The sequence below is a fragment of the Ictalurus punctatus genome, chromosome 3 (genome assembly GCF_001660625.3).
Source record: "Ictalurus punctatus breed USDA103 chromosome 3, Coco_2.0, whole genome shotgun sequence".
Taxonomy (NCBI): Eukaryota; Metazoa; Chordata; class Actinopteri; order Siluriformes; family Ictaluridae; genus Ictalurus; species Ictalurus punctatus.
This window is the reverse complement of record NC_030418.2, coordinates 6,497,348-6,511,353: the sequence shown is the minus strand read 5'-3', so window position 1 is coordinate 6,511,353 and position 14,006 is coordinate 6,497,348. Positions and strand designations below refer to the sequence as shown.

The 14,006-nt window shown below is 39.3% G+C and overlaps 1 protein-coding gene across 26 annotated transcripts in view; it reads right to left on the bottom strand.

Moving 5' to 3' along the window:
- Positions 1 to 14,006, bottom strand: part of dst (dystonin) — a 155,072-nt gene that overhangs the window by 99,392 nt on the left and 41,674 nt on the right. For all 26 annotated transcript variants that reach the window (XM_053679460.1, XM_053679452.1, XM_053679455.1 and 23 more), the window contains 3 exons: positions 10,886 to 10,975; positions 5,676 to 5,753; positions 2,736 to 2,828 (listed from right to left, as the gene is read on the bottom strand). In XM_053679460.1, the coding sequence (XP_053535435.1) occupies positions 2,736 to 2,828; positions 5,676 to 5,753; positions 10,886 to 10,975 (261 nt within the window). The remainder of the gene's footprint in view (positions 1 to 2,735; positions 2,829 to 5,675; positions 5,754 to 10,885; positions 10,976 to 14,006) is intronic.

Here is a 14,006-nt window from a genome sequence, read left to right as displayed (position 1 = left end):
GTGGAATGTGCAGAGAACTGTCCAAAAATGCTGCCACATTTACAGAATCAAGAAGCAACAGGTCCACAGCCACCAGCGGCTCATGCCCAACGGCATGCGTGAGACTGACGGGGCAGGTGTTTGGCACACGTTACCCCACGCTACCTGCCAATGTGCTTTATGAGCTCAAATGTTATTAACAACCTTAGTTGACACACCTATCTACTGGGCATTTTTTATTCATCGCTGCACATCTTCGGACCTGCCTCGAAAGCCTACAAACATTACCGTTTCATCTACAGCCCAGCAGCTAGATCCTCAGTGTTGTTTGTGTGCAGGAGATGATCAAGTGCATCGTGTGCACAGCTGAATACACTTTAAGCGAGTATATAACTGAACGAGTAAACAGAAATTCTGAAAAGTGGTGTCTGGCTTGGTCCGGACATGACTGCCAACATTCTTCAATGGAACATGAAGTCAGAGCCAGGAATATTAATAAACCTGTTCAGAGAAAGACAAGGAGAAAGAGCTAGACAGGAACTGAGAGAGACCTATGCAAAGGTTTTTGGGACCAGGAGTTTACACAAGATATTGTACCTGCCCAATAACCACACTCGGGTCTGTTAGTAACTCGATAAAGGCCGTGTGTGTGGCACTACAAGCAGGGGCAATCTCAGTGTTTTCATGCTTGGCCTGAGTCTGAAAGCAGGATCAGTTCTGAACTTGTTTGAAGGAGGGAGTCATCATCGCAGGTTTGTTTTCTCACACACACACACACACACACACACACCAACTTCTTATGAAGTGTGAATCAACAGCGAAATCCAATACAGCAACACTGTGTGCAAAATGAAACATTTGAAACGGAATATTTGAAATTTATTTCATTTGCGTCTTGAACGTGTTCTTCAGTTGGTCTAGCTGGAAGGTATCGGTTTTATCTGCACACCGCCACATCCCTTACCTTGCCAACGTAATACCCGAGATAAATAAATAAGGTAATGCGAGCATCCAATCACGCTGTTTGATGCCCAACCCTGCCCAACCCTGATGCCCAGCTGGATTTCGCACCGTTTCTCACACTTTAAAATCACAAGACAATGTACCATCCTAACCCCGAGCTTAACGCCCGACAAATTTTTTCACGTAAGGAATCGAGCAAAATGTTACCAATGTGTTGCCTAACTTGTACGTGTTTGACTGAATCCGTCATCAGCTTGGAGAAAGACTCCATGTGCGATTAATATTTTCTTTCTCGGGCAAGGTGACAAAAATCTACAGATATCTCAAAGGCACATAATTATCAAATACTTGAACACATGAAAAGAAAAGCGTTTGGTTATCGCTCGCCGCGAGCGCTATCCCGAGTATGATCTGAATACGTCAATCAAACAGCGTAGCCAAACTCCAAGACGATATGAAATCTTTCATCATACGTGTTAGCACACCACAACATTTGAGTGAAGCTTGACAAGGAATGATCCTGGGGGCAAGCGCATTAAGGTGATATATAGTAGAGTCTAGGCTGCTCTTATTACTCAACACCCTGTACTTACGTGTGGAAATCACAGACCCAGTAAGAGTATACGAGCATATATACACACTATTACATTTAACGTTTGTCGCCACATTGCTGCAAAGCCACACGCTGTCAGAAAAAAGTGCTACACATTTTACAGTGTTAATGCATCCCTTAAAGTTAAATCAATAGCCCTTAAGGTCTTTAAAAAAAAAAAAAAAAAAAAAAAAAAAAAAAAAAGGTAGCCTCAATGATACCATTACAGTGACATGCCTTATAGCTACATTTTGTAATTTTTTTCTTAAAAAGTGCATATGAGCCTACCTACTACACTGTAAGCCTAAGAGGGGGATTATGACAGTTTTGAGGCAGTGTTCAGCATTGTAGGGTAGTGCCTCGCCGTTCTTTAATCGTTTTTTTCTACATTCTTGCGATTGTTTTCAATAAAGAAATGAAGCACTTGTCTTCTGCGATTCCTTCACGGTCATAAAGGGTCACAACATCATCTCTGGGTAACATGAAGACATAACATAAATCTGTCCAGAATATTCCAGGTGCGCATCTGGTTATGTATTTTGTTGTGATCCTTGTTCGTTTGGATGAGGTTGTTTTGACCTCTTGTGGTTGGAAAATGAACTGCATGATCAAGGGTGCATTCATTTTAACGAGTGCTGTATAAACTCAAACTTTAAGTCCAGAATAACAAACAAACAAACGAACAAACAAACAAACAAACAAAAAAAAACACCACCAGCCTGGCTAGTAGTAAATAATCAAATGCATGGTTTAAGTGCTCACAAACACTAAGGAAAAATCTCATTTTGAATATATATTTGAATGCTTTTTGTTTTTAACCTCCACTGTTATGTATTTTTATCTTGTTCCGATCTGTTTTTAAAACAATGTCATTAGTTTATTTGTTATAATTTATCCTTTATTTCTTACTGCGACATCTGTGAGAATGTGAAAATTTAGAATATCATATCATTGTAGATTACGCACATAAAGCACGTGAAGTTCTTGAAATTCATTTTGCCAAAATCCTGTCATCACACCATAACGTCGCACATGTACAAAGAGCTGCATGCTGCATTCTTCAAATCCGAAGAATGCACTACAACATTATACCCATAGAACAACAGACGCAGAGGCAGATCTCAGGATATGAAATGAACAACAGTGAAGAGCTGACAGCAAGCAGCTAGGTAAAGATCAGGAAAAGGTGAAGCACACTGACCTGAAAGTGCAGAATTATGGTCCATATTAGCCCCAGTGTCAGCTTTGGGTTGCCGTCTGTGATGTCGTCGTTTCTGATGTTCACCAGTTTCACCTGTGAAAAGCACACGTCAGTGTGGAAAGAGCTATCATTTCAACACCTTCTATCCAGCGAGCTCAATAAGGTTAACTTGATCAACTTCGCTCATTTCCCAGCGGTGCTTTTTCAGTTAACTAAAGCTACAAGAGTCCAATTTAGCTCATGTACTGTTAGTTATAAGAGGTGAGGTAATTTCCTTTATACCCCAGCACGGCTGAATTCTTGAATCTGATTGGTCAGAAGGTGTTTTGTTTTTTTTTGTACAGCAACACGGCTGTTAATTGATATCCGTTCTTAACGTTAGCAATAGTAGGTCAGGGAAATTCCTTTTTTCAACTCTAGGAAAACATAAGCCCTTCAAATATAGATCTTGATTTTCCTTCTGATTCAAATATAAATCCTGAAGAATCTGAATTACTGTGCAATAACCTGCACTTTTTGGCTGCTGGAGTGATCTGAATAAAATGAATGTGCTAGGAAATATCTGGCCATTTGAATTTTACATGACATCAGACATTTAGTTGTTTGTTTGTGCTGTTTCATAGCATCATCATGGCATAGCGTCACTCTTAACTACACTGCAACATGGAGAGATGGGGAGAAGTGATTCGTCACGTCCCACACACTGAATTCATGTTTTTACTTTGTGCCCACACATTAACCATGTAACTGGTCACATGACTCTAGCCCATCTGTTGAACAGCTATGAACAGTTTTGTCCACTCCGTCTGCTCAGTCTATTCATTTAAAGCCTACCGCAGACTGCTGTGTGAGAATGATCCAGCACCCAATAACATCTCCGTGATGGTCACGTGGGTCTCAAACTGTGCATAGTAACAATCAGTACCTACAAACCTACATGGTATGTAGACCTGCAGACCTACCTACAGATCTAAATGGTATGTAGACCTGATTAAAGGGCAAAAAAGTGATCATACAGGATAAAATGGCTCTAAATAAATAAATAAATAAATAAATAAATAAATAAATAAATGTCAGCACAGTGCAAGTAAGTGTTTTGGGTGATATCAGGGACACCTAGTGTCAGATGTGAGAGTGAAACATTAACTGCATAGTTAGTCTAACCCTCTCACACATATCAGCTTGTTTTGGATCATGTTTCAAGATAAGTAACGACAGTTAAGACGGAACATTTATAGATTATACATAATTTCTTGACTCTTATTGTGTTATCTTTTGACACTGTTTCTTGAATAAATACAGAGATACAATACAAGGCTAATGAGTACAGAAAGCTGGGAAAGGTAGGTCGCTAAATGAGGTCTGTGAAGCAAAGCCAGGGGGTGTATGAATTTTAAATGGGGTTACAGTCCACCATTATCACAATACACCATTACGTTAGACATTACTGTATTTATTATTACATTACATCATTTGGCACATGCCCTTATCCAGCATGATTTACAATTATCTCATTTATACAACTGAGCAGTTGAGGGTCAAGGGCCTTGCTCAAGGGCCCAACAGTGGCAGCTTGGCAGTGCTGGGATTTTGAACTCAGAGCCTTCCGATCAGAAGTCCAATGTCTTAACCACTCAGCTACCACTTCCCTATATTATTGAGTTCTTACAGTTATTAGTCTGTTTGACTGGGGTTCCTTAACTAGGGCTTGGGGTCACATGACTTGCACATGGGGTCGTGAGAGAAACTCCTCTCCTCTTTTGTTTTATTCATTTATTTTACAGATTAGCATTAGAAATATCAAAGATTCTGTGCGCTAATAAGTTGAAATACTTGCCGCTATGACTCACTTTGAGACAAGCTATGTTTAAATTAATAGGGCATGTGTAATAAAAATGGGCGAATCTCCCCGTTTATCTACCTCCACTAAACAAACAGTGTTGTGTCTCAAATCACATACTTGTGTACTATCCTAAACAGTTCTTGAGTACCAACACTGGCCGGTTTTCCTATTACAGTTGGCGTGTGAATTTTATAAACATCTCATGTTGGCTTCAAACCTAGGTTTCTTCTGTGTACCAGTCTTCTGGATTTTCGGAAACCTGACGGACTGGGATGCTTCGACTCTGATGTACCAAATCTAGTAAACGTCGCTTTTAAAACTTCCAGGGTCCACAGCATTTATTTTTACATTCAAAGGGAGAACCCCTGATCTAGAGGGACTGTATGTGGTACGAGTAAATTGCAAGCAAGGTTCATTTCTAAGCCTAGACTGATACGTTATTGTCGGTTACTAGCCATAAGAGGGCACTAGCAGACAAGAAAGAAAACAGGACACTAGACTACACAACTGCCATTCAGGCACAATGGCGTCTGTGGGAAGATCTGTTTACCCATTAGTAGGTTTCTTTGTTAGTGATGAGAATAGACGGACCAGCTGTGGTGAACCAAAACAATATAAAATGACCAACAATGACAGATAATGTGTTTGTGCTCTCCCTCCACCCCATCAAAAACTGTGGCAGAAACACTGGACATTTCATGAATCCTACTGCTTAGAATTCCATGATTGGAAGTTAAATAAGGTGCCATAGTTACATAATAACATAATTTATAATAATTACAATAACAGCACTAGATTTTCCAGCACTTCTTTAAGTATTCTTTAACACAATACACTCAGAACTTAATTCTTTCATAATAAAAGAATGAACCTTGGCAATGCTTGCACATTCCAAGATTTCATATGTTCAAGCTTCATGCTATAAATTTGATGCGTCTCCTTTTATTATTCCCGTCTGTGACAAACCCAATTTCCCATCAGCCTGAGGCTATCGTGAATAACCATCTGCATCGCAGCGAGGTCAGACGGACTTATGTTCAGCAGTACTTGCATGATATGAGGATGAATCTGCTAAAGGAAGGCTTGTTCGGGCTTACCTGCCGTCTTTTTAAGTAGTCCAGTGCTATCTGTACGTTCTGCAGTCTGTGGAAGCGCATCCGGCCTTTTTCCCGAGGCTGGAAAGAAGAGAGACAACGGGAAAAGTGAGTGTACATCGCTCTGCAACACCTCAGTTATCAGCTGCACGTACTCACTGCATCCTCAGTAGCAACAGCAGTACAGTATATCCCTGGTTTCTAGCTTTCTGCAGGAAAGAGAAATACACTGACCCCTATTTCTTCAAGGGTCTTGTTGTCGATCAGTCCTGGACATGTCTGTAATTATACAACCCCATGCAGGTGAAGCTGAAATTATTCTGCCAGTGATTTAATAAGCATGAGGGATGCATCAATACCATAATTTTTCTCAGACCGAGTACATGTTTTTCGATACTACTCAAAAAAAAGTATACGACTTCGTATTAATCAAATCAGGGGCATCATGGGACATTTTATTTAGTGGTGTGCTGCAATGAACTCCTCGTGCTGGGTTTTATGTTCAAGGTGTTATGGCGTCTTTGATCGAGAGCATCAGGGTGGTTGACTTGAGTGCACAGAACAGCATCGGTACAAGCGAGCGAAAAGGAAGTGTGCATGTAGTGTAGCATAGTGAAGTATCACCTGGTATTGGATACTTCCTACGAGTAAATGAGAATGATATCAGACTGATACTCAATACCAAGATCAGTATCGATGCATCCCAAATAAGCACAAGTATACTCAAAACGTTGAACGTAGACCAGCTCAAAAACCGGCTTGGAACCTAAGACGTGTAGCTGCTTGTAAAGAATAATGGAGAGACTCCTGGATGACTGGAGTCTGAGTTATAGGACAAACAGACCGTGTGATGAAAGAGCAGACAGCCAGCGGCAGAACAACTGGAGCACATCGGAGCTATAGCATGAGGCAGTGGGGCAACAAACGACAACTTGTACAAGGAAGATGAGAAAGAAAGAAAGAGTGACGTGTATTAACAGGATGTATAACACACTTTACCACGCCAGTGTTCCTCCACTGCCGCCAATGTTCTAATAATTGTCACCTTCGAGGCAGATTAGAGCCCGACTGATGTGGAAAATGTGTCACTAATTGCGGCGTGCTCATGCACTAGTTTTGCGGAGCTAAAAACGTTGCACAGTATCATTTTAATGCAGTCCAATGGAGCAAATTCCAAGGGCATCCTCTATTCCGCTTTGCAAACCTGTTTACATCACTTTCTGTCTTTCATGCATGATTCCATATGTCCATTTGCAGTCACAAGCGAAAATTCATGTCTGAATGATGTAAGGTTCAAGAAGAAGTGGTTCAAAATCTGTATTAGTCAGATTTACTAATTTATTTTTTTTTTTTTATCCAAAACTTCAACGGTGTGGCAGTGGAAAATGTTAAGCTTAGCATATAATGAGATGTGGTGATGACCATGACAAAGTAAATACAGAAATAAAAAGAGATGCAGGATCAGTGCAGGATATATAAACTACAGCAACTAAATTTTGGAAAGAATTCTAACGCTACAGTCACACTAACAAGCAACCAATTGACCGGTGACCATTCTTTTTATTTGTATTTTTTCTAAGCACCCGACACTGAGCAGCAATTTCAGTGACATTTGGGATTGTGAATTTCTCAATTCTATGTAAATTACGTACATGATGCGGTAAACTGACTAATCTAAATGACTTGTTTCAACTCCTTCTCGTATGGTACGTGTGGTCTGATGTTTCTTCAGGTCCCCGCTCACAATTAGTTCCTACCTACAATAAGCTCCCTCACAAAAAATTTAATTGAAGATGAACTTTTCATCTTTTTTACATATACGGAGATCGTCTCTGGTGAGTGTACACAGCTGGTACCTTGCTTTGCTAATCTGCCAATAAAGCTAGTATGAAGCCTAGCGCATAACACGTAAATCCCACTTAAATACGTCTTAAACACAGTGGTGCGTATAAAATCATCTAGTGGACTGTAGGCTATACATTTTGACTACTAGCACTTCTAACTGAATCTAGAATTAGTCCTGGACATTGTTCGTCCATAAACTACAGTATCAGGCCCTACAGAGACATCAGTGACCCGTCACTTGCTAGTATGCTAATAACGTAGAGTAAAGCATCCATCTTTATGTGACTGCTAAAGAGTCTGAAAAGTTTTTTTAAATTTTTTTTTAATTTGTTGCCAACACTATTCTAAAGCAAGTTACACGCATGTATTAATATGATGGCCAGGCTTGGACTTGCATACAATAAGTGTGCATTACATTGTTAATGCTTTTATCTGTGTGAACTCTACCGATACCCATAAGTCTGTAGAATCTTAAAACTGGCTGCTATTTTGTTGGGCCCTACTTCAGGTGCAAATAATATATTGTGTTTAGGATTCATCATATTTCCCTATGATTGAGTGGATGATTGAAGACAAATGGACACACAAACAGATGTGAGTTTGATGCTGTTGGATGCAACAAGCCACCCAAGAACTAAACGCTCTGGGCGTTTTCAGACCTGTAGATCTGTGCTTTGTTCTGAAACGGGGACTTCGGTTGTTGTATTTTCTCCTTGGTTCGTTTTGATTTCACAAGGCAACATTCAAAGCGTACCAAAATGTGTTCATGCAAGTCACATGTGAGTAAGCTGTCTTCTCATTGGTCAGTGCGCGTCTGTTTACGTTCTGGGGTTCTGCTCATAGCGTTCATCCATCGATGGATGGACAGACAGAAGCTGTGCAAGCTTACTGTGGCTTTCTTTTTAGCTATAGTTATTAAAATTTATGTAATTCATATGTTCGACAAGAGCGATTAAAGGCCATCTCCTTGGGACACTTGCTAAACACCTGCGTTTTTGAAAGTTGTTCAGAAATTTGTTCGTCAGACCAAATTTCAATGAGGCATTTTACCTTGTCTTTGGTCCAAGTTAAACCATAATTCATGTTGCGTGCTATTAGCAAAACAAACATGCTTTTTTATGCAATGCAGTTCCCATCATGCATTGCTATACAGGTTGGTTCCTTGGGTCGGATTGCTTTCTCACCACAAGCAAACCGCTCCAGGATTCGTTTGTCGTCAGGCCGAGACACCTTTTTCAGGTGGTCCCGTAACGACTGTTTTGGGTGCGTATATGTCTAAATGGGTGTGTATATGTCTTTGGGTGCGTATATTGGTTTCGTACATGTCTAAATGAACCGAACCAAGAGAGAAAATGCACCAGGATCCGAAGCAAACGCTCCAAACGAGGCAGGCGTGAAAACGCCCTATGACTTAATTCCACAACGCATTAATGAAAACTGAAGATATATACACCATAATGATGCCTATAGTGTATTAAAAACTACAAAACGTTGGAAAGATGACATATGAGACTCTTCAATAATGGCACCAAAATGATTAGTGATCAAAGCGTGAGGAATTGTAGTCAGGTCATTTAGTTCCCAAGCTTTACAAGACACATTCTGAAGCACTCCATGGCAACCCCATCAATGGCAGAGGCTCTATTCATACCAAACAGCACATAGGGCTTTAGAATCCCTGAAGTAAAAGTGCAAGTCTTAACTTCTAAACTCCTACAGTCCACCATCGAGAAGACGAGCTCACTGGTTTTGCCACTCTGATTAACGGTCACTGCACACTCTTCATTAGTTGTGTTACAGAGGGGGAGGAGGTCACGTGACCAAACCTACCCCCTTATCATCATCATCACCACCATCATCCTCCTCCTGCACACGGCCATGCTGCTCAACCGTGCATGCTTCAGCTGAACTCACCAACCGTAACGTCTTCAGAAAATTGCGCTCCCTTGGCTTAACCATGGGAGAGCAAGCAAGAACAAGAGAGAGAGACAGAAAAACAGACAGACAGACAGACAAGGCACACATGAGATCAAGGAGACCAGAGAACAAATTAACGGAGATGAACACAGGGAGAGACACATAAAACAGAGGAAGAAAGAAAAGAGAACAGAAACAACAGTAAACAAAAGAAAGTAAACAGTAACTTTCTCAGACAAGGCTATCTGCTGCCACTCCTAGCTCATTCGTAGCTGTATCATAGACGATGATTATGAAACGCACAGAACAGCATGGCCTTGCTGACCAGAAGTAAGCAAAACAACTACCTAGATTTGGCTAGGCAGCGTTGCACACTGCCACATTAGTGAGATTATAGTTGTATTTGGGGTTGTTGTTTTTTTTTGCTCCTTGCCTTACAGCCATTCTCTCTTCCCTTTTATTATAACAATATGATAAATAGTGAACATCCCATATATACACACAGTAGTCTGAGACCACACAGAAAATCTGGGAATTTTAAAAAAAATTATTATTATCGCACAAGCAAGAGTGCAGTTATACTGAATATCGGCATGGCTGTGATCAGCGATGGTCAAAATCACCACCGGCTTGTGCGTTTTTAACAGTTTGATTAAATCCATGACACTGTGGTGGCCTGGTTTAAAATATAAATATCATATATGTCATATTTATATGTAGTTTAAGTTCTAGCCTATAAAAGGACTTTTTGAACTTTATTTTTAAATAATTAAATAATTATTTAATTTATTTTAAACAATATAAAATGGACCAACTGCAATGATGGACATATAATTAATAAACACAGGTCAGAGGTCTCAGTCTGCCCTATTTAAAATTAAAAAAAAAAAAAAAATTGTGTCCCATTAAAATGGCTGTAATTACAAACTGTACAACTGGTTTGTGAAGTAAAAAGCAGCATCAACACATGCAAACGTTCTACGTCTTGCAAAACAACAGCACAACCAGCCCACTTATATTTACAAAAGGTATAAAACAGTGCAAATACAATCTCCAGATAAGAGATACAGCTCAAAAACCATTCATTCATTCTCCAACTACTGTAGTCTACGTGTTACAGTCTCGTTCTGTTTTAGATACTGCGCAGCATGTCAGATGCACCAAACACACTTTCATGCATCAATCACATTACTGAAAGTAAAAAAGGTTATAGCAAATCAGACGTGCTGTGTGTTTTACAGGCTTTATTATTATTATTTTTCGTGACACACGATAAATGTGGACTGCTGCGACTAAAAATGGTACTGTGATGGCCCTTAGAACATTGTGAGGTTACCACAAGAAAGTGCTAATTAACGTGATTACAATATCTCATATACAAAAAGATGTACAGAAGATATACCTGACAGCAAATACGGATGAATGAGAGCTAGACAAACATCTCTACTCACCAATTTGTCACCAGACAGGACCTCCAACAATGAGATCAGGTTATGTCCATCTCGCAAATCCTCGTATAGGTCGTTAACGTGCTTTCGTACCTGGACACACAAGAGTTATACCTTTTACACATCTGCTGGCATTGATATCAAGTCTGCTCTATATTAGTTGGGTTTTATTATATAAACATTGGGACTCATTTATCAGTCTTTTAGTAAAGTCACGTGGTTTTTTTTCTTGTTGTTGTAGGCAACACATACTAAAAATGTATGATGTATTTACAATATATATACTTTTTTTTTTTCCACTGAGACAACACCTGTTTTGCATATTTTTGCTGTTGTGAGAGATTCTATTCAGAGGGGGTGAATAATTCTGAAACTGGAGAAATCATTATAAATTGCATTTTCAGTTGAATTTGGGGAACGCACTTGCAGCATTCATTGTGATGAACTATTTCAGTTACTTTTGTTTGATTTGTTCATTGCAAAAAGCTGAAGGTCTGTAAATTTTGACAACAAACCTGATTTGCGACGGGGGTTGAATCATTTTGATGGCAACTTTACAGGATAGGATCGTGTAGTATACAAACATTTTTTCCCAACCAATTGCTTGTTCACTCCAGTCCACAATTACAAATAAATTCTTTAGTACCCAGTTTGATCAACTAGGCCTATAATTAGCATTCATGTAATGTAAGAAGCTGTAGCATGAAAATCATGGACCATTCTGGGCATACAAAATAAAATAGCTATGATTATCATCTCAACTTCTAACTGTAATCAAACATTTCTCACCAAAAGACTAATTTAGACAGCTTACATATATTTCCAGTCACTTTCTTACCTGGACATTGTGCAACAACGTTTGATGTAAATAGATATGTACATCGCATATACATTTATTCATTTAGCAGACGCTTTTATCCAAAGCGACTTACACATGAGGAAATACAAGCAAAGTGATATATCAAGCAGAGAACAATACAAGTCGTGCTACCATACAAGATTTATAATTGAGTTCTAGAAAAAGCAAAGTGGGCTGGTTAGGTGTTCACGGAAGAGGTGGGTCTTTAACTGTTTTTTTGAAGATAGTGACACATTCTGCGATCCGGATTGAGGTTGGAAGTTCATTCCAACACAGATAGTGTGAAGGTTCTGGAATGGGACCTTGAGCCACGCTGAGTAAGCACTACTAAGCGTGGGTCATTAATTGATCGCAGATTGCGTGGGGGAACATAAGCCTTCAGGAGAGTGTTGAGGTAGGGGAGTGCTGTTCCATATACAGTATGAACACTAGGCATCAAAATGAACTTTGTTTACTCGCCTTTAATTAATTATCTGTATTAATAAAATTTTGAATGTTCTCTTGAAATCTACCAACTCTATGATTTTAAGATACTGATGATATTAAACATTTTCAATACTCAAACTATGACATTTTAAATCATTTCTCACATATAGTCAGAGTCATTAAAATAACATTTATAAAATTTGTTTTGTATTTCCTATGTATTAGCTGCATTAGAATGGCCCTTTTAATACACATAATTAATACAGTACTGTTCTCTTTCCCTTATATGCAAGCTCCTTTCTTATTAATGGCTAATGACAGATATTTTTTTTTTTTTTTTATCTCCAGGCCCTTTAATAATTCAGTCTGACACTACAGATTTCAAAACACATCCAGGCATAGAGTCAGTCCCACATGCCAGACTGCTAAAGTCACTGAGCACGCTGCCTCACTGACCCACTTTCACACAGACCCTCTCCCCCCTAATTCCTTACAGTCACAACTGTGCAGCCAAAATAGACTAGAGGCCTTCGGGTCTGAGTTTCCTGCCCTCCGCATGTCATGCAAAACCCCATGCGCCCAGAGGAAATCAGCTACAATCACACCGCATCAAATTCATCAATTCATCTTCGGCAACCGCTTTGTTCTTTTGTGGAGCCTATCCTATACACCATAAGCGCACCCACATTTGCATGCAACACATCATTAGGTCTAGATAAACGACCAAACTTCACATGCCCCTAAGCACAATTCCCCACAACGTACATTTTACTTTGCTCCTAAATTGCTTTCAAGTTATTTATACATGCTTTGTTTAGAAAGGACAAAATGATACACAATCGCTTTCATGCTTTCAACATGCAAAGCAAAAACAAACAGACTTTGGCAGAAAGATTTATATAACTGCTGACTTGTATAACTGATTATCACAATGATTGTAACGGATTATATCTTGACAGGCAGTGCATATTTTTCTTATCATGAATATCGTCACTACTGCTGCCTTCCAGCTACATTTCTGTAGGACAGACACCTAAAAACAATTCCACCAAACCTGAAGGCAGCCATTCATAATCTTAAATCGTAGCAGTTTAAATCCTGTTTAAATTAGCAGCGATATTTGTGTTTATGGTTATTTACGGTTGCGTATCCAGTTAAAGAACTGTGCGAAATGTTTATGCTACCTGATAAGAGACTCTTCAGAATGCAGAACTGAACCTGCGTTCATGGTCCGGATCATAAGTTTTACCAATTAGTACTTTACAAAGTATTGGCACTAGTATTATTACTTTACTACAAATGCAGCATGAGGAATTAAGTTGTTGGGTTTTTTTTTTTTTATCTGCACATTCACTCTTGCATTGATTTTCCTCAGCTCAACTACAGAACTGTCTGAAATCACCCAAGGCCACGTCGTCTTTTAGAGAAGCCTGCAATGTTCTCCTGGCCAGCCTTGTAAATCAAAAATCCTCTTTCTCCGTAAAATATTCTAACTCTCACACCATGATTCTCATGGTCTGAGATGACTTTGGGATCAGAAGTATTAGATCAGATTTCTCGCTTATTTAAAGGGACACTGCCTTTGATGTTCATTGATGTCCGTTCCAGTACATTCCCTGTCTTCCTGTTCCTTCTCTGATCTTCTTGAAAATCCAGTTTGGTGTGATGATAGTTTCATTCTCTGTCAGATATTTGTCACACTGTGTGCGATCACATTATTTCCATCCACCGTTGCACATCCTGCTCAGCTAAATATTGTACGATTTATTAAGTTTATCAAGTTAGTTTGGTAATTTAACAAATATCTTTTTTTTTTCCTTTTTTTTTGCACAGCATTAT